Source organism: Trachinotus anak, unplaced genomic scaffold (genome assembly GCF_046630095.1).
Source record: "Trachinotus anak isolate AG129_WGS33_773 ecotype Australia unplaced genomic scaffold, CSIRO_AGI_Tana_v1 ptg000021l, whole genome shotgun sequence".
NCBI lineage: Eukaryota > Metazoa > Chordata > Actinopteri > Carangiformes > Carangidae > Trachinotus > Trachinotus anak.
In genome coordinates, this window is record NW_027273872.1 from 16,191,086 (window position 1) to 16,210,951 (window position 19,866).

The 19,866-nt window shown below is 41.5% G+C and overlaps 5 protein-coding genes across 5 annotated transcripts in view; 2 read left to right on the forward strand and 3 right to left on the reverse strand.

Annotated features, from left to right (window-relative positions):
- Nucleotides 1-406: 406 nt before the first annotated feature.
- Nucleotides 407-3,599, forward strand: LOC139606009 (SLC35A4 upstream open reading frame protein-like). The gene is made up of 3 exons (XM_071457953.1): nucleotides 407-508; nucleotides 891-989; nucleotides 1,452-3,599. Exons 1-3 carry the CDS (start codon nucleotides 461-463, stop codon nucleotides 1,647-1,649), a joined length of 345 nt encoding a protein of 114 aa, XP_071314054.1. The 5' UTR covers nucleotides 407-460; the 3' UTR covers nucleotides 1,650-3,599.
- On the forward strand, nucleotides 2,219-3,599 carry LOC139606007 (probable UDP-sugar transporter protein SLC35A4). The gene has a single exon (XM_071457950.1). It carries the CDS (start codon nucleotides 2,219-2,221, stop codon nucleotides 3,194-3,196), a length of 978 nt encoding a protein of 325 aa, XP_071314051.1. The 3' UTR covers nucleotides 3,197-3,599.
- golga6l9 (golgin A6 family like 9) lies at nucleotides 3,164-5,431 on the reverse strand. The gene is made up of 5 exons (XM_071457952.1): nucleotides 5,132-5,431; nucleotides 4,826-4,945; nucleotides 4,478-4,645; nucleotides 3,842-3,992; nucleotides 3,164-3,734 (listed from the first exon to the last, which is right to left on the reverse strand). The coding sequence occupies exons 1-5, from the start codon at nucleotides 5,285-5,287 to the stop codon at nucleotides 3,661-3,663; spliced, it is 669 nt and encodes a 222-aa protein (XP_071314053.1). The 5' UTR covers nucleotides 5,288-5,431; the 3' UTR covers nucleotides 3,164-3,660.
- Nucleotides 5,432-10,153: 4,722 nt separating this feature from the next.
- On the reverse strand, nucleotides 10,154-14,881 carry cd74a (CD74 molecule, major histocompatibility complex, class II invariant chain a). The gene is made up of 9 exons (XM_071457555.1): nucleotides 14,676-14,881; nucleotides 13,498-13,667; nucleotides 12,963-13,063; nucleotides 12,712-12,768; nucleotides 12,531-12,614; nucleotides 12,362-12,440; nucleotides 11,453-11,659; nucleotides 11,297-11,347; nucleotides 10,154-11,163 (listed from the first exon to the last, which is right to left on the reverse strand). Exons 1-9 carry the CDS (start codon nucleotides 14,762-14,764, stop codon nucleotides 11,156-11,158), a joined length of 846 nt encoding a protein of 281 aa, XP_071313656.1. The 5' UTR covers nucleotides 14,765-14,881; the 3' UTR covers nucleotides 10,154-11,155.
- A 2,487-nt stretch (nucleotides 14,882-17,368) lies between these two features.
- The window catches only part of ndst1a (N-deacetylase/N-sulfotransferase (heparan glucosaminyl) 1a), a 38,699-nt gene continuing 36,201 nt past the window's right edge, over nucleotides 17,369-19,866 (reverse strand). The window contains exons 11-15 of the mRNA XM_071457146.1: nucleotides 19,217-19,391; nucleotides 18,890-19,060; nucleotides 18,425-18,534; nucleotides 18,061-18,163; nucleotides 17,369-17,940 (exon numbers count right to left, since the gene is read on the reverse strand). Of these exons, the coding sequence (XP_071313247.1) occupies nucleotides 17,821-17,940; nucleotides 18,061-18,163; nucleotides 18,425-18,534; nucleotides 18,890-19,060; nucleotides 19,217-19,391 (679 nt within the window). The 3' untranslated portion in view covers nucleotides 17,369-17,820. The remainder of the gene's footprint in view (nucleotides 17,941-18,060; nucleotides 18,164-18,424; nucleotides 18,535-18,889; nucleotides 19,061-19,216; nucleotides 19,392-19,866) is intronic.

Sequence of the window (19,866 nt, forward strand, 5' to 3'; positions counted from 1 at the left end):
TATATTCAAAGAAATGTCATGAAAATGACTACAAAATGTCATGGCTGGTTGGGATAGAGGAACGTTAAAATTAAAACAATGGGCTACCTATAAATAAAGCATCAGACTATGATTAAAAAGACTTCAAATTTTACCCTATGTGTACTGCTTAGACCATTTGATTGTCTTCAGGTCCTGCCTCCATACAAAATTATAGCCTTTTGTTGATGCATTTACATATAAAATTCACCTAAGATAATTGCAAGGATTATATTTATTTATTTATTTATTTAATTTTTAATTTTTAATTTTCAATTTCAAGTGAATAAGTACCAAACAAAAAAATAAAATAAATAAAAAACAAAAAAATGCCTCCAAGTTTTAGCCATAGTTTTTTTTCCTACAAGACAAAATTCTGGGTTTTACCACCAAATATAGTCCAAACTAATCGAGCTGAAGCAAAAATAGGCAACTCAGGCTTATGAGCCGAGCACTGATCGCTCCACTGAGCAAAATGGCGGATGACAAGGTGAGTGAGTTAGTGTGCTCTGGCTTTAAATACATTCATTTCACGTGTTTCGTCAGATGACAGCAATTGCTAGAGGAGGACGAAAAAACCGGTCCATCTCAGCAGCAGCTGCCCCCATGCTCGGATTAAGTTACTCGGGCGGGAGTCGCTGCTGACTGAAACTGGCGGATCCTTGAACTGGCTAAGTTTTGCTGCTGTTAGCTAATCGGCAAACTTCGAGAAATCCACTCAGCTGTCTCGTTAGAGGAGCTTTTTACAAGATAATCTGTCAGTGACTGTAACTTCAGGCTGCGGTGCACAGCAGCGTTAGCTACCCTCAGTAACATCTATGTTGTCTCACCGTTTCATTGCACAAATGTGATGCCCTGGTTTTATTTGTTAGGATCCTCTTAAACAGCTGAAAGATCTGACGCAGCTCAGAAATCAGCTGGAAGAGATCCAGAGGCGGGTTGAAAACGAGGTTTCTGTCGGAATACCTCAGGTGAGTTGTTTTCACGGCTCCTGATAACTGACCACACCGGCGGAATAAGTTGTTTAAAGTGTTGTTTTCTCGCCTGCCACCTTAATAACAGCAATATTTGATGGTGTCAAATGTGTTTTCAGTTGCGATGAATATTATTATGCTCATGTTTTGTATATTAACGGAGAAACGCTGGCCACAAATACACTGAAGGTGAAAAAAAATATTAAAATAAATATCTAAAAATATGGCTCCATATCTCAGTGTATCCCAATTTACATTTGTCAGTCACTGTTATTGATTTGCCTTTAGTTTAATCAAGCTTATGGTCATTTTGTGTTTGTTATATTGTTGGCAATATAATGATTTATCCACTACATACTGTAACCTGTAAATGCGTTCAGTTCTATATATCCATCTGTTTGTCCTTCCCCTGTGCTGGGACAGTGCTAAAGATCCCGCTGTTACATTTTCCTTTTGTAGGGAGGCTCTGTGTTAGGATCTCCATTTCTGAAGGGCTTTCTGGCCGGCTATGTGGTGGCCAAGCTTCGCTCCTCCGCCATCCTGGGAGTGCTGCTGGGAACAATTACTGGCATGTACGCAGCACAGAACTATCAAGTGCCCAACATCGAAAGGACTGTGAAAGAGTATTTGAACAACATGAAAAAAGGACCAAAGTAATTTGGGCTCACTCTTCGCCCTCTGAGTTTTTTTTCCCAGTGACATACGAGCCACATGAAGAAATACTGTTCTAGCTGCCGGCTTGTCAGCGGCTGGCGACAGATGAGCCTTCAAGATTACTTGATGTAACTGGAATTTTATTTGGGACTCAAAGTAAAAGACTGGATTTTTTTTTAAATTAGCATTTTTGTTACAGGTTCACTTAAACATTGCTCTGCTCCTTTTCCACTTGTAACTGTTTGATCTTAACACAAGATGTAAGACTCCGTGCCCACAAGTTTTGGTCCTTCAAAATTCATAACTTGTCTTAGTTTTGTTGCCTGGAGCAACTGTCTGAGCCCGATTTTGAATCATGCCGTGTTTTAAAAAAGGCAGTAAGTCCTTCGCCTTTTATTGTTCAGCTCAAGTTACATCTACAGCGTTATTCAGAGAATGGTGTGTATAAGTATTTTATAAGTGATATTTAATTGAGATTTGTTGCTGTCCGTTTTAAGAATGGCCTGATGTGAGGGGGTTTGCACTATAGCTAGTACTCAGATTTGTTAGTGTTTATTTTTGCATCACTGAGGATGATTGTGATTCAGAATGTGGGGACCAGTTCTCCGGCAAGGATCAGGAGACAGTGGGTGAAAAGGATTCAGTGGGGTGTCCTCTTGGGGCTGATGGTCCTCATCTATGGCTCTCATGCACCGCTCATCACCCTCACCAAGGTAGACGGTCAAGTCCCTTTCAACCCCTCATCATGTGTCGTCATGATTGAGTTAGCTAAACTCCTCGTCTCTCTGGTGGCTCTTGTTCTAACTGGGGGTACATCCGCTTTACATGCTCCTCCGCCTCTAGTCCTTGTGGCCCCCTATGCAGTCCCTGCCATACTCTATGCCCTCAACAACAACTTAGTGGTTCTAATGCAGGCCTACATGGACCCTAGCTCATACCAAGTTCTCTCTAATCTTAAAATTGCCTCCACTGCCCTGCTGTACTCTGTCTGCCTGGGCAGGAGGCTGCGGCCTGCTCAGTGGTTAGCCCTGGGGCTCCTCATGGGTGCAGGGGTGTGTCACAGCTACAGCAGCCTGGACCTAGGGGACCTTGAGAGAGCTGACGCAAAGGAAGGTCCCAGGCTGCATATCACAGCTTGGGGGCTTGTCCTTGTGCTGGTGTACTGCTGTGTTTCAGGGCTGGCAGCAGTTTACACAGAGAGGGTGCTGAAGAGCCAGGAGCTGCCCCTCAGTTTGCAGAATCTCTACCTCTATGTGTTTGGTGTGGCCATCAATGGGCTGTCCTCCTTCTCCTCTGTAGCAAGTGAAAAGAGCTTTCTGGAGGGATACTCAGGGGCCGTTTGGGTCATTATAGCAGGGCAGGCAGCTAACGGACTCCTGATGTCTGTGGTGCTCAAGCACGGCAGCGGGATCACCAGACTGTTTGTCATTTCCTGCTCCATGCTGGTTAATGCTCTGTTGTCCTGGGCCACCTTAGGGCTGCAGCTTACTCCCTTTTTCCTCCTGCCTGTTTCTATGATTGGACTGGCAGCTTACCTTTATTACATATAGAGGAGAGGACTCCAAATAAACCACAATCCCAAAAAGAACTCTCATTACAGTCTTCTTAAACTTCTGTTTCCTAGTTTTTAAGTTTTGAGTTTTTCCCTCAGTTTTTTTTTTCCTGCCTTCTTTCGACCTGCCTTCGGAGTCTTGGACCGAACCAGACTCCAGAATCCTACACATGGCAATTTGCATCATATTATAGAGTTAAATGTATAATTATGTTACACTTTTGCAAGTAAATACAGATTATAATGCAAGTGAAGACCATTAAATCTTCAGTTCAACATTTCTGAAGAGTGCTGCTATTGTCCTGTTTTTCTGTTTTGTGTCACAATCTCTGCCAAGAACAATGTCAAAGCTATAGTGATATAAAGAGTGTTAATAATAAACAATAAATTGTCCAAAAATGGTTTTGCTTCTCTTGATGTACGGAAAGCATGCTCATTGACAAAGATATTTTAGTCATATATTCATTCTTGCTGGGATAACAGGTCAGCCTTAGGGTCACCTCTCGCGGCTAGAGCATCCTTTAACTCTCCCAGTGCTGGGGAAGAAAAAGAGGAACAATTTGTAAATGCTGTAGTGAGGTACTGTAAGTTCTATCTGTAATCTAACAGCCGCTCTGGCAGAGGTTAAGAAGTGTACACTGACCTTTGCAGAGTTGTTTGTTGTCAGCTTGTAGCTGCTGGTTCTGGGCCGAGAGGTAGACGGCATCCTGCACAGCCTCCAGGAGCACACTCCTGTATCTGCTCTCTGACAACTTCCTCTGCTCCTCACTTACCTGACGAAACACTCTGAACACCTAGACAGCGGCAAAACATGAAACATTAAAACATAGAGTGTGTGCAGGGAGGATAACAGCTTCTTTTTGTGAAGTAGCTGTAATTTTACTTAACAAATTAATGATTATCTTATGGCAATATCCTGTTTTATCTTATTTTAATTATTTTGTATCAGAAAACAGTTAAAATTATTTCCTCGGTATGTAGTGTTTATTGAAACATGCAAGAAAAAGGCTTATTCAAGATATTCCCCCAAAAGTTATATTGAAAATATAAATATATTGTATTTAGGATATTTTCATTTGAATCTTAAATCTCGAAACTCGCTTCATTTTTTGACTGACTTAGAAAAGTCAGTAGGTCTCAGCTCTTGTTCTTGGTAGCTGAGACCAAGATCTTGGTGCATACAGGTTAAATCACTCTTGTATTTACCGGTCATAGAGACTCACAGGAGTAAGAGATAGATTTGAATCAATGTTCCCTCACCGATCAAACAAACTCCCACCTGCAGGCTCTCCTCCCTCAGACATCGTAGCTCTGTTTGGTGTCTTTGAAACTGATCCTGCAGGTCTCTCTCAGCCTGCAGGGCTTCAGTGCGCAGGGCCTCCATCTGCAGCACCAGGACCTGCCTCTGTCTGGTCAGCACCAGAAGCTCTCTCTCGGGGCCTTCTGTCTAACAGAGGAATGGACCAAACCATGAAAAATGCAAGGAAATAACAGAATCAAGTTGCAAATGCAGTGGTTTCCTCTGCCCACCATAAATCCAGCCTTGCATTAATTTAAGCTGACTCGGCACCCTTAGCTAAGATAGATCACAAACTCAAGAATGAACAAGTGTATCTCATTAGCTCACCAGTAGCTGTTCCTGTGCCAAGTCTCTCTCCATCTTCTCCACCTCCTCTTGAATTAATCTCCCATGATCCTCCTTAAGTTGCCTCCTCCGCTCCTTCGCTTTATTGTGTTCCAACTGAGACTGATCATTAAAATTGGCAAAGTGAATGTCTTGGTGTGGGTTGCCCACTCTCTCTCTCACACACACTCAGATCTCATTCATATGTTTAATAGGATATTCCGACGGCCTTCTGGACATGTTTTCCAGTCAGATGATAATAAAACAATATTACATTTAAAATGGCAGGGATGATAAGAGGTGCATTACTTGTTGACAGAAGTCAGATTTCTCTGTAACAGCCCTGTTCTTCAGTGTCTCCTCTCTGAGAGCCTCCTTCAGCTGCTGGATTCTTGCTACTCTCTCCTGGACTTTCTCCACATTCCCTTTACCTTCTGTGCATAAGAGAAACACGCACAATATCATTGACGCCCCTAAGATGACAAATCCTTAATATCACAGCACATTACCTCTGATGTGTTCTTCCATTTCTTGTTTCAGCTGCTCCTGTAAATATTTCATTGCGTCAGTACTCTCTTGATGATCACTGCTGTGCCAAGTGCCGTTTTGGGTCCAACAACTCTGCTGAATCATTGAAAAACATGACGCCCATTCCATTAGACTGGCAGCACCCATCATTTGTTAGCATTTTGCTAAACTCGTGTGGAAAAGTAACCTGTGTTTTGCCTTTTTTCTTCTTTGACTCTTCCCTCCTACTCTCCCATGACTGATTTTTCACAATCTGAGGGAGAGATCACAGACTGTGTTTGAGCTGTGAGCTCAGTTAGTCTCTGCAGGTGTTGGTATTCAGGAAGCACCATTTCATATTTGGCCTATTTAGAGGTTTACCTGCAGGTTTTGAGTCAGCTCCGCCAGCCTGTAGGCATTGTCAACTTCACTTTCCCCCTGTGACATCATTAGGGTTTGGAGATCCATAATCTCATTGCGAATCTTTTGTTCGGTTACCCTTGGACTCCATTGACTAACGATGGCATTAGTCATCAAACCTCTTACTTTCTGGGCCAAAGCTAAGGCAGAAGGGGTCTCATCATCTAGAAGACCTGATGGGTGAGGAGGATAGTCAGTTTCACATCAGTTCAACACTGTTGTGTTGGTGTGGCTGGGTGCAGAGGACCACTTACCCTGAGGGTTAATACAGTAGATGAGGACCGTCCTACTGTTTCCTGTTAAGGCGTCATGTAGGAGGAAAGGAAGGAGCTTGTCAGTCGTTGTGGCTCCATGTGGGATTTGGTCCACAGCCTTCACCAGTGGGTTGACTCTGAAGAATATTCACCTGTTACCACTGAGTTTGGTGTGGGGTAGTTATTATCAGCTTATTAACATTTTACAAGGTTTTCCTTATTATTCTTATGCCTTAACATACAGAGCTAAATAAATGACCTCTACAGATATCAGGTATTGCAATAGACCGCTCACTGTATTACAGTACACAACTGACCCTCTGAGGTCAGTCCTGCTGGCTCCTCCTGCCAGGCTGAACAGCTGCAGTCTGCTGCGGCACACCTCTGACTCCACCTCCTCTGGATCAAGTTTCCACTCAACAGCCACTGAGAAGAGGAAACTACATCTGAAGGAAGCACATACCAAATAGAGACAATGATAAATTCACTCATGCATACATTTCAGGAACGGGGAACAGGCACGACACCATGCACAACAACCTGATCAGAAAACACAGAGGTGAATCTGCTGCGTGACAATCCAGCCACTCAGGCGACAGTGAGTCACTCAGCTCTATAGTTATCAACCATTGTAATAACCCTATTCAAAGTAATTCAGTTAATGTAATTCAGTTAATGGATTAGACGGTCAGAGTTTATTTGACCTGCCTGCTGGAAATGGAGCCTGCACTGGCCTTCAGTGTCTCCCGGCATGTGTCATACACAGCACAGGCTTCCTCTTCTGAACTGACACACACCTCACATAAACCACCTATAAGACTGGGACAGAAAATATGGATTACATTCGATGCACTTAAATGTAAACGTGGGGTATAAGTGATCCATGGATAATCCGTCTGAATATATATTCGTTGTTTATTGTATCTATCTCGATGCTGTATATCAGTGGTCATCATTGGACTCACCTTCCAAGGACTGGGTGTGTGACAAGTTTTAGAGGCTGTCTGTTGGGGCTCAGGAGATCCACCGCACTGCCATCTGGATAAAACTGACATTGAGAAACATCAGAGGTTATTCTGCACCATACTGTGTCTCATATGATTTATGGCTACACTCTTTTACACAAGGACAAACCTGAAGGAACGACACAGAGATGAACAAGTTCTCCTTCACTTGCGACAAAATGCGACTAAACAGATTTGCCAGGAGCTAAGACAGAATCAAGAGTAAGATTAAAAGTAGGAAAACATTAAATCTGCCAGTATTACGTGTAGTGTGGTTTTGGGCTCTACCAGTTTGATGATGCTGTGGTCGATCAGCGTGCAAATCTTCTCTGTGGAGGCTCCACATGTCAGCAGAGCTCCATTATAACCACTGCATATGGACTCAGTGAGAGGCTGCAGGAGCTCAGGGTGGAAACTCTGCAGATTTATATTCAAACTATCAGTTTGCAGACATTACAATATTTGGTAGCGATAAGGTGAAAAGAGACCTTGTAGTCTGACGCAAACAGAACAGAGGTCAGCATCACTTTTGTACCTTTATGTTGTCAACATTCACAACTTGGTCAAAGGAGAAGGACTTTGCTTCCTGCGTGAAAAACAGTCACAGCAGTGAGAGCTTGCAGAGAACCAGTGACTGAATGCTGAAGGGTGACTGTGAGTAAATGTAAATCTTCTACCTTATTCTTTCCTGCTGTGTAGTTCACACCATGTCCATCTTCACTAATAACTACACAGTCTTTACCCTCTGACAGCACAAAAAAGACATTTAAAGTTAAATCTCCAGCAACAGCAAATTTACAAATTTTATATTTTTGTCCTTGCTGTACCTGGGATTGTAGTAAGCACAACTCCCACTCTTACTGCTTCAGCTCCCTCACACATCTGTATGAGGATCAAGTCAGAGAGAATACTCATAAAAAACAAGATGATCTCCATCCCCTTAAATTCAAATTGCATATTCAGTCATTATACACTGTGTCACACTCTCACTGTTGTAAAAAAAAAACAAGAAATTGGTACTTACAGGTGCATTCATTTTCACAGCCAGAGCTTGTGTCTACCTTAGCCACTGGGTCACCTCGATTTCATTACACATAGGCTGAATTATTAATGAGCCAGAATCCTCTTTCACTGGTCTGATCAGGGTACAGTTACCGAGATGGGCAGAAAGGTCACAACTGGGGCTATATTTGAGCAATAATGATTTCCTTCGACCATCTTCATCATCTCATTTTGGGATAAGGAACAGATTAGATTGATATAACATTACTTACAAGTATGACGTTTTCAGATTTATTAGATCATTCAGCAGACATCATGTATATATTCCACCATTTTACAATATTAACAGTGGCGACAGATTAAAGACAGGGGTCAGACGTTTAATAAGCAATTAATAAGAGCAAATTTTGGATTGCTATAGGTTGTGAAAATCCCTTTGCCTGCTTAAAAAGTTGTTAATAGACTTTGCTCCAGATCCTCTGCAGCCCTTTGCTAGTAGGTAAGTGGTCATACAATCCAATTAGTCAAAAGGATTTTTCTAAAAGTTGTGCCTATAAATAGTTGATAACCTTTAGTGAATGATTTATTAACCATTAAGTCAGCCATTAGTTGCGCCTCATAAACTCTTTAAAAAAGGATGCCTTGTTAGAAAGTGGTAGAAAGGAAAACATTAAGAAAAATAATTCAGGAATGACAGCCAGCCAATGCATGGCATCAAATGGAGAGGAGAGCCAGGGTGTTGTTTTTCCACTGTTGGGCTTCCCACACTCTTCTGGAGACAGATTCATCATCTGAATCCCCTGCTGGGCCACTGGTGTGTCACACACAAACTCGCCAGGCCTGTCCCCCACAGACATAGTGTGTGTGTGTGTGTGTGTGTGTGTGTGTGTGTGTGTGTGTGTTGTTCAGGGAGATGATAGTCTCTTAAAAGGCCCAGTCACATTGACAGGGGTTCCTCCCCGCATGGAGAATATCATTATCTGCTCCACTGTGCTCAAGCTGATCCCTGTTTGTCAGAAATGGTAAACTGGTTACTCTCCACCCTTAGTTCCTGGAGATGAGGTTAGCCAGAGAGGGGAGATGACCCTGAACCACTTCAGGGTCTGTGGTGGGTTATCGAAGACCCCCAGAGCATTAACACTTAGACCCAGTTCTTCCAGAGATGCAGAGTTATCCTCAGTGATTCCTGAGCAAGATAGACTGAGCTTCCCGATACACTTCACCACCCGGGGCATTGTGGATAGTGGAAGATAGAGAAATTGTTCCAGCTAAAATCAAGTTCAGTGAGGGCAGGGGTGACACTCAGGAACTCTTCCAGTAACTCCGGATGCTCTAAAGGCTGGACAACGTCCAGAGTGAAAGAAATTATGTTCCCAAATGGTTTAAAACCCTCTGTTTTTATCAGTGATGCCATATGCAGTAAGCCAACTTGTTAACAGCTGCTAAAACAAAAGTCCACTTAAAAACGTATCCGAAAACATGAATCTAACCAGCTTCAAGTCAAGCACTTAACCTTGTTATGATGAGCATTTCCCACAAGAGCCGTTTATATCTGTGAATGGTATCAGTGTCTTTATTCTCAACTGACTGCTAATGTTCTGCCTCAGGTGTTGGCACTTCCCTTCCTTTCCCTCACACTTCTAAGAGATGATGTGTTCTAGGACAAACTGTACAGTACTTCCTCTGTGCATGAGTGAAAATCCCCTGAAATATTCCTACCAGTCTGATCTTTGTCTGTCATCACCCCTGGGGAGAGAGCAAGAGGAACCAACACTTCTTCATCAATCTGAATGAAGCTAGCAGATATGCGTCCTTTGAATCTGAGCAACTAACATGTTGCTCTCACCAGCAGCTCTGAGAGCTGTGAAAAGGCCACTGAGGGGTTCAGCTGGGACAGGAACCAACTAGGGTTCCTGCTTTGCCTCTCAGATCCCGTGAATTTAATTCGATGATAATTTGATGACAAGCGTGACCTCATTTTAAACTGCCAGCTTGTTGGCGTCACATCTTTTGTCGCTCTGTCTCTTCTTAATGATAATCTTAAGATATGTAGGGGATAAAATGAAATGAATCAATGAAAAGGGAAACTTGAAACCAGAAACAGATGCCAGAAAGTCCAGGACTGAGTGAGCAGCATCATTGCATCTAATCAGGTTGAATTTTATTCAGGCCTTGTTTAGTCTATAGCTTTGACAAACATTAGATCTCGAGACAACATGATTGGAGGGGAACATATTGTATATGTATAACAATGCAAACAGTATAGTTAGGAAAACTTTATTTCTCGCCTTCTTAACATAAACACCTTCAAAGAAAAGTCACTTTCACATCCTTTATAGGATCAGTTCACCCACATTACAAAAAAAAAAAAAAAAAAAAAGCTCAGCTCACTCAACTCTCATGGTATCTAGCCATGCAGATAGTTTTGGTTTTATTTAGCCAATATTTTTGTTTGTGGTGCCCACAGCATTGAAAAACACAAAAATCTAAACAGCAACACCTCTCTCAAGAAACAGTGTCCTCATTACTTTTGGCATCCACAGAACACACAGTGAATAGTTTTTATTGAAACTACTTTTACTGGAAATACTGCCAATGAAAACTGTACCCTGTGAGGTCTGTGGATTATAAGAGCATCAGAGGACATTGATTCTTGAGAGAGTCTTGGCTTGCTGTTTTTAATGTAATTTTTCAGTGTTGTATGCACCATAAACAAAAAGGGCAAGTAAAACTAGACCTACCTCTATGTCTAGATGCCAGTAGAGTTAATGGAGAAAACATGTTTGTTTTGTTTTTTTTAATAATTTGAGCGAACCGACCCTTTAAGCATTCTGCAGAAACAAACACTCAAATACTTTAATATATTGTAGATGAATATCTCCAGGTTAAAATGTCAATGAGAACACCCCAATAATTCTGTTACACAGACAAAAATTACAAACATTAAAAGCATTAAAGTATAACAGGCCTCTAATGATTTAATTTCAAGCAGCCGGCAGAGCAGGTACAATCAACAGGTTACATGTAAGAAGAACTGATCGGGCTTTAAAACCATTACTGTGAGTGGGGCTGTATCCAACTTAAAATGTCTGCTAAGATTGCGTTGGAAAAAAAAACACCTTGATTCAGAGTCTGCTTCGTTTGTTTCACTGATCTGTGAAAAAGAAAAACACAACCAATGATAATGTGTAGAAACCAGCAACAGTTTGAGAATAAAAATAGAACTTTTAATTTTGTCAAATTATTCAAAGACCAAGTACTGAGGCTCTAAGATTTGAGGTTCTTACCATCGACGAAGGTCTGCATCAGCTTGGGTGCCAACATCATGCGGCGAGGAGCTGAACAGAAAAAAAATAAGAGGAAGTGTAGTTACTTTCACCGCCCAGCTTCACATGAAATGCAACACATGCAGCGCTGAATCAAAAGGCCTTTAATCTACCCACCTCTACCCCTCTGACAGTCAGGGCGGCCACGCATGGTGGTGCCCTCGATGACGTTGCCGGACTTGTCCACACACCAGCAGAAGCCAGTGGGGTACCAGCACTGCATGGGCAAGTAGTTGCCCTGCTGGTCACACTGAGGCTTGTAGGAACCGATCTTGCCGGGTCCGGATGCTGCCTCCATCTGGCATTTGGTCTTGATCACAGTCACTGAGAGAAGGACAGAGAAGCAAACACTGGGACATTATTGACCTGTTTGGTGTTAATTACTGATGATTGTGGCACAGAAGTGAAAATACGCAGTTCCCAAGAAAAAGACAGTTAAAGCAATAGTTTGACTGTTTCCAGTCTTTATCCTAAGCTAAGATAACCAGCTGTTGGCTGTAGCCTCATATATTTACTGTTAATATACCACAGCAATTATATTGCATGAATTTACAAATAAATTATTTGTTTTTTTGCTCTACATGATATTTTTTGCCTTTTCTAAAGTCAAGTAAAGTTTTTATGAAAAAATCAAAACACTTGGTGTCTGAGTCTTAAAGCACTAGATAAAGAGTTTTATTCTTTGGTGATAATGTTGAAATGAATGAAGGACTTTCCATGTTCCAACATATGAAAAAGGCTTTGATTGTTTTAGTGACTTTTGCACAGATGAATTAGTGCCATGAGAAATCCCTGTTCTGAGAACTGCATTAAGAGTTGTGAGAGGGAAATTTCTAATAATTGAACTGAAAAACAAAAACAAGCGACATATTATCACTAATATTGTCACGGTAATGTACTACAGCCATAGATGGTCCTTAAACACCCCTTCTGCTGGCTACTAGAAATGTAACATCTACTCTCACAGCACCCGTCTGGATAAGAACATCAGCTCAACACTACAATGTACAGGAAAGTCGCAGTAACCTGGCTCAGATGTGGGGGGTGCAGGCTTCTGCTGGGCCATCTGGAAGATCAGCCAGTTACGCATCCAGGACTCCAGGCTCTGCAGAGTGCAAAATAACAAGATTATTTCATTTGATTCATTTCTATATTAGTTTTATTGGTTTGCACTGGAGTGAGTGCGAAGCCTCACCTTCCACTCGCTCTCATTCATCTGCTGCTTCAGGCTCTGCAGGTTGGCCTGGAAGGTCTCGTTGAACTGCGGCAGCTGGGAATCCTGCTCAAAGCAAGACCAGAGCTTAGCAACTGTGCATCAATACACAAAATCAGCAAAGTGAGGACACGGTAAACTGCAACATACAAGTGCAACATACCAGCAAGATATCCTTCAGCTGCTGCTCCACACTGACAACAGCAGTGTCCTGCAGTTTCTGATCGGAGAGAACAGGAGAGTCAAATAAATCAGTGTTTGTTTACATTTTTTTTTTTTTTAATGTATGGTACAATTTTCATGTTGAAGCATTCTTTATGTACCATCCGGGACAATATCTAAGTCTTAAACAAGTTCGAGGCCACCTCGATACAGTTAAATGGGAAATCCTCCAGTTGGCAGGTGAAAACTCACTGTCAGGGGAGTCTTGCTTGTCTTTGAGTCCTCATCTTCGGTGAAATCCATCAGCAGAGGCAGGGTGTTCATGGGCATCTGCATCCTCACTGGAGCCACAGCTGAAAACACAAACAAACAAACAAAAAATATATTAATAACTTGATAAAAAAAAAAAAAAAGATGACGCATTGAGCATTTTTATTTCTTTTTACTGAAAGTTAATGAAAATGATGTTGAAAGCTAGATAATATACAGTATACTTGGAACTCCAAGTCACAATGCTTGAAGTCCTATAATAGCAAGATTTACATAAAGACAGCACTCAGCTAACTTCTTCCCCCTCTGAATCACCAGTGAAACTTTCTTGTCTATGTCCGGCTTTCAGATCAAGTTCCGTAAAGCAAACTCTCACTTCCCTCTCCTCCTCTTCATCTCTACAGCCTCCTCTCCTCCTCCTCCTTCACTGGTCTGATGATGACTATTTCTGAGACTGACATTTCCCTACTGGACTCCTGTTATGCCTGATCATTAGGACTTGAGTGCCCTCTTTTACCCTGGGATGAGCGGGTCAGCTGTTTGCCCATTCTCTCTGAGTTCTTCTGCAGAGTGTGAATCTGCTGCTTCTGGTTGAACACCGTGTAGGCAGTGAAGACCTGGCTGGCCAGCAGCAGACATGCTAGGGTGGTCAGACCTGCAATCTTCAAAGCACGGCTGTTGGAGCCCCTGAGAGAGAGAAACAGAAAAAAAAAATGTCACCTGAAGAGGATGACGCAGTAGGGGAAGACAAAATCACACAACAGAACGGAGAGAGACTAAAAACAGGATTTTGACTTTTACAAAAAAATTCAAGGGCTTGGGGGGATTTCCAAAAGTGCTGTTTGTGGACTTTTCAAAGGAAGGGTGATTAGTTTTGTTACTGATATCAGAAAGTCCAGCACACACAAAGAAAGCCCTATGTAAACATAAAAACTGAGGAAAGCAAATTTGCGTAATATGTTTTTAAAGCTGTCATCATGTTTCCTAAAATAATAAAAGGTGTGAGACATGCTCATAATCAGCCAATAGAAATGTGACTATCATTAGTTACTAGGCAGATCCCTTCTGCTGGTGTTATCAGGAAGTTCATATCCCGGTAAGCTTTAGAGCCTCTTAAGACTGTTAACAGGTGTAACTTGATGTTTCTCTCATATAATTACATTAACATATAACATCTATATATCAAGGTTTCGAATGTCAAATAATCAACATTGATATTAAAGTATTAGCAGTTTTTCTCTGTGGTTAATTATGAACCAATAGGATGACATCATTAGTTACTAGGCAGACACTTCCTCCTGGTGCAAGGGGAGGTCAATGTTCTACTGCAGCTAAATGAAGATGATTTAAGTTTGTAATACAAGTAAAAATGTTTGAAACATACAAATAGTTGCAACAGAACAGCACAACAACTTATTATTTCAGAACTAGTGTAGGAATGTGAAACTGAAAAAGAGCAACATATGGTATATGGTATATGTGGTATGGTATAAAAAACATAATGTTAATCATCCGTTGAGTTGACCGAAGTTGTGTGGTGTGACAATAAGTGAACTATAAACTATAGTTAACTATAACTAACTAACTAACTAATTAACTATATAAAGAAAATGATGCCCCTTTTTAGCAAAACTATGACTGAGCAAACAGCTGTTGTTATGAGGACAATGTTTATTTATGCTAGGTCCCTCTTACCCTCTGGGTCCTGCAGGGAGAACCAGGGCCTCCTCACTGCCTGTCAGACTCCCTCTGGCCAGGGGAGCATCTTCTGGTAAGTGGGCCATTTGTGTCTCTCAGCTTCTTCAAAGCCACAAACTGGACAAAGTCCGGCAGGTCAGATGGATAAATTGCCTTGAAAATGAGGAAGGAGCACCAGACAGGTTCCTCAGAAAGGTGAAGGGATGTGGAAAGTCCCTCTCTTTAAAGCCCTGTGGGTTGGCTCAGTGGAGCTGTGAGAGAGAGTGAGCTCTGATTGGTCAAATTAAAACACCATCACTTGTTGACAGAGGCAGATTATAGTGAGAGGTGCAGAAGTTTATTTACATCCTTTATTTCACCCTAATATTGTATTATTTATTGTCTGTACTAATTCTAAGATCATATGGTCGGTCCAATGAACTTGTAAATGCAGGTTTAAAACTACTATACTTTATTTAATTATCTTATTACTCAGATGTATTGTACTGCTAAATACTTATGATAGTTAACTTTATGTATATTACTTTTCTTCTTTCTTTTTGGCACAGTTAGTGCCAAAAGTGTTTTACAGGGAAAGGAAATAAGCAAACAATGAAACTACTATCTCTAATACTAGCAACAGAGCTATTAATAATGTAATATTTATCAATAACACTGAAATACAGTTCTGAAATATTTGTCAGTTGTAACCATGAGAACATGTAAATTGTTTAAGTACTTTAACTTCTGTTTTCATATATTTTCAAATGCAAATCTTTATTCAGCCACTGTTTACTTCCTGGAACAGCACAGGGTTTAATTCATAGTTTTCACGATAAGGAGTCAAAATGAACAAGCATGAGATACATGTTACAACTTCTCTGGCTTGTGTTAAAATATCAGGATAAATCTTATGTTTATTTTTTTGTCAAACAGGCCAACAAGTCGTGCGATTTTGAGAGATTCAGTACCTCCCAATGAAGTGAAACCAAAAGATGAAGCAATCAAGCAAAGTAACAAGAAACTGACAGAGATTTCTAGAAATCTCTGCAGCAAAGCAGTCACCATAAACCTGCTGGCTCTGAATCTGGAGTGACCATCAGTTCAGTGTCATTCAGTCGAGGTTAGCTTGCCCAAATGACACTGTGAAAACAGCGAAAAAAGATCCAACTACTGAAAAATACAGTGGTGTTTTATTTGCAAATTAAAAAGCACCGACAATATTAGTTACACTGTAAAAATTATTGACAACAATTACAAATCTTTATCATACAGTCCAGGAGATTAGTACCATCGTTGCTGTTATGTGTTATCACTTAATACTTTATATGGAGAGACTCAGTACCTCTGTACAATAGTTGGCAGTGAGAGGACATGAGAGGAAACAATCTTAGTGACACATCTCTGCACAATGAAATTATCCACACTCCCCTCAGTACAGCACTGACATTTCACACTATAGGAATGGGCTGATGGAGAGTGTAAACCCAAACACATTCAATAATTTAGGTCTACCAAGGGTTGCTTATTATGTACATTACAAAGTCAGGAAATAAAGGACCAACATGTGCATTGTTATCACATCAGAACATTGTACAAAACTATTGCAATAAGAGCAGCTTTTTGTTATCTATGCTTGACATCTAGTTGCAGTGGTAACACCTTGACCGACAACCGAACGTCTGTATGGGCATACTGTTGGTTTGCCTGGCAACTTTACACGGTTTTCCCAAAGACAGCCCCTCCCCCCTCCCCAAACTTAAACAACTCATCTAGTTAATGAAATAAAACAAAACATGAGACAAAATATACAGTTTTGACAAAAACCCAATGCTGAAAATGGATTTTGAAATGCACAATCTTGTTCTGTACACCATCTGAATCTCTTGAACCAGAGTGCTTCAATAAACATACAGTAGCTAGCTTATGTTCTTCTTCACAGATTGTAGTAGGAGCCGGTTTGTTAGTGTGCTTTCCAGTAACCTGTATGCTCAGAATCGATGTTCACTTGAGTGCCTTAAATATTGTGCTTTCAACATCTATCCTCCAGATCCTGCTTTAGTCAATTCATCGGTCATGGAACTGCTTAAAGAGGAAGCTGAGCCGAACAGTTTAACTAACGGAACTGTACATCTGGCCTTTATGAGAAAACTGAGCTAAGGTGTTTAGTTTTGGTACATTCTACAATAATGCATTGCCATCAGCATTACAGAAATGTTAAAACAAAATCTGGGTAAAGGAAACAAAACATAAAACTTCTAAAAAAAAAAAAAAAAAAAGAAAAGAAGAACCCTCAAAAGTCCATGTGGTAATAGTTTAATGAGATTCTGTCCTGGCACTTGTAAATATGTGATAACTAGATTCTACCAAGGCCTATCCAGTAAGGCTACAACATGCAGCCCGAGTCAAGTTGCCAGATGTCCCATTCTCCTCTCATAAAAACATATACACATACACACACACACACATATATATATATATATATATATATATATATATATATATATATATATGTGTATATATCAAAGGCATTTGCAACCAATGTCTCTCTAGTCAATCAGGCTGTCATTCATTCAGTCAATGTTATGTTGCCTGTTTTAATGTGCTCCAAACACCACGACTCATAGCTGGAGACACAGGTGATGCTGTGTTTGTCCTCTGTCACCCGTTTTCCAGAGCTGAAAATGTGATGACTGCTTCAGCTTCAGACATTTTTTTTTCCTTTCTTTGATTTTCAGGATGAAGTTCATGCAAAGAAGAGGAGGTCTGATTCACAAGAGCAGGGGTGTGATTATCGAACACTGAGGGTCCCTCCTGTGCATCACTGAGCCCTCCCTCCTCCTCCTCCTCTTTCAGGGCACAGTGGAGGCCATCATCAGGGCAATGGCATCTCAACCCTCAGGGAGAGAATGGAGAGCTTTCAGCTGCTGAAAGCAACTGTGCTCTCTAATTGCTCACCATCTACTGTCACCCTGTTCATTTGGGAATATCACAGTAGAGTGTTGAGTTCTAATTAGGCATCCCATCCTCAAATCTCCGTATATTTCAGTTTCTTTCAAAACTGTTTGGGATCTTCAATGTTTCGGGCCACTTGGCCGGTGTCCCCCAGCAGGGTCAAGCAGTGGTTCAGTGTGTAGAGCTGTGGTCTCCTGCTGCGGTGCTGCTACCTGGTGTGAACCAGCTCTTCTCTGAGCCAGCTGGGCAGCGGCTGACCCATCCTGTAGAGCAGCTTCGACAGCTCGATGTTGTGATCCCTATAGTATTCCCTGAGGAACCCCTGGGACTGAAGGAGTGGAGAAAGATAAGATGAAATCACATCTAAAAAAATGTCATCAGAAGTAAAGAAAAGAAATGACATTTATAACATAACGGACAGCAACGTGTATCTTGCAGAAGATCATACCTCAGCGTCCATGTCAGGGTACCTGCGCCCTTTACTCTTTCCCAAACACTTTGTCTTCCCACCCTCCAACAGCTGACACCAGAAACCTTTCTTAGGATCAAACCTGCACATAGACAAGAATAAATTATATAACTGGTGATGAATTACTGCCCTCCTGCAATTCATTCACAAGACAATTTAAAATATAATGACAGGGAAATAAGGTAAAGCTGTAGATGTCTGCCTTGTCTGATCTGCTGCACCCCTGAAACTCAACTAATATAACCTGTGGGGTCTAAAGGTCGAAATCAATCTGTGAACTAATTTGTAAACGGCAGCTGAAGAAATGATACTAAGAATGATTAAAGTGAAGGAGGATACTCACGCGAGGATCTTGTGGTAGTTGATGATATTGGCGAGGCCCAAAAACTTCTGGATTTTATCCATGACTGAGGCAGGTTCAGTCTTCAGCATCTGTCCATCTAAAACTATCAACTGTGTGAGACACACACAGCACCACATGTTAGAACAGGAGCAGTCGTGTATGTAAAACCTCTGTGTTAAAAATGTTCCTGGTTCAAAAATAGACATTTTCTTAACTGCTACTTTAAAAACCTCAACTCATACTTTAAATGTTCTGCTGGTAGATATGTTTTCATCCCATTTTGCATGTGCAGCTGACAGATTCGATCAGTTTGGGGCAACAGGTGCTTGTTTCTCTCTTGATAGTGTCCCTCAAAGGGCAGCTCCCCGAGCGGATTTAAAGAACCGCCCGTGAAGATGTCACAAAAGAGTAAAGAGGCCTCCTGTGCCCCAGACTTTGCTATGTGCGTGAAAACACACGCAGTACCTGGCTTGAGTGGTAGTAGTTGAGCCAGCGCTCCAGGTGGATGGCGTACCAGCCTGGCACCAGACAGCGATTCTGGAGGACCCGTAGTTTGACTGGAGCGTCGTGGCCTGCGGTGATGACGTCATGGAAGGAGTACTTCAACGCCACCGGATCATCGTGGGCTCTTTGGTGCTGTAGGCGGACAGAGATGAGAGGAGACGTCTAAAATCAACTCTTAATTACATTACATTGAGCTTTATTTAAAGGTTCATGTGAAGAGATTAACAGAAGAGTTACCACAACACATTTTACATGGCATTTATCTGGTTTAAGAGGCCTATGACAGACCTGGTACCAAGAGTAAGCTCTGTCTGCTGGATTGATGAGGATAGTGATGATCTTGGCTTTGGGTAGGAGAGCTGCAGCCCTCTGAGCAGCCACCTCCGAGTCAAAGTAGTTGGCACTCTTCTCAAAGTAGTAGTCTGAACTAGTGTTGGAGGGCAGAGGGAAGTACTCCATATACCTAACACACAACAAACACAAACATACCAAGTGTTACAAGCAGCCACAGCTGATCTGGTCCAATTTGCTCTCTGCAGATAAGGACAAGTTCTCTGTTCCCCGTGTGGGTGATCGGCCATGTGCAACAGCTTGGCATCACACATGCAAAATACATCTAACAACACCACACAATGTTAATATTTGGGCAGCCCACTCACAGAATTGTTCATCCTGCCAAGTAAATTTTGTGTTGGACTCTTTGCAGGTGCCGTGATGCATGAAGTTTGTCTCTGATGCAGGTTTCAAATTAATTAAACCTACAGGAAACTGAAAAGAGTGGATTTCTAACTAAAAAGATGTTTATTGTGTTGCTGGTCTCACTCTCTAATAAGTGGTTATGTTGTTGTGGCATCATTTTCATTCTTGGTGTCATTTACTTAAAACAGAAACATGCAAACTGTCAGATTAACCATAATGTTTTTAACTATTATTGCATG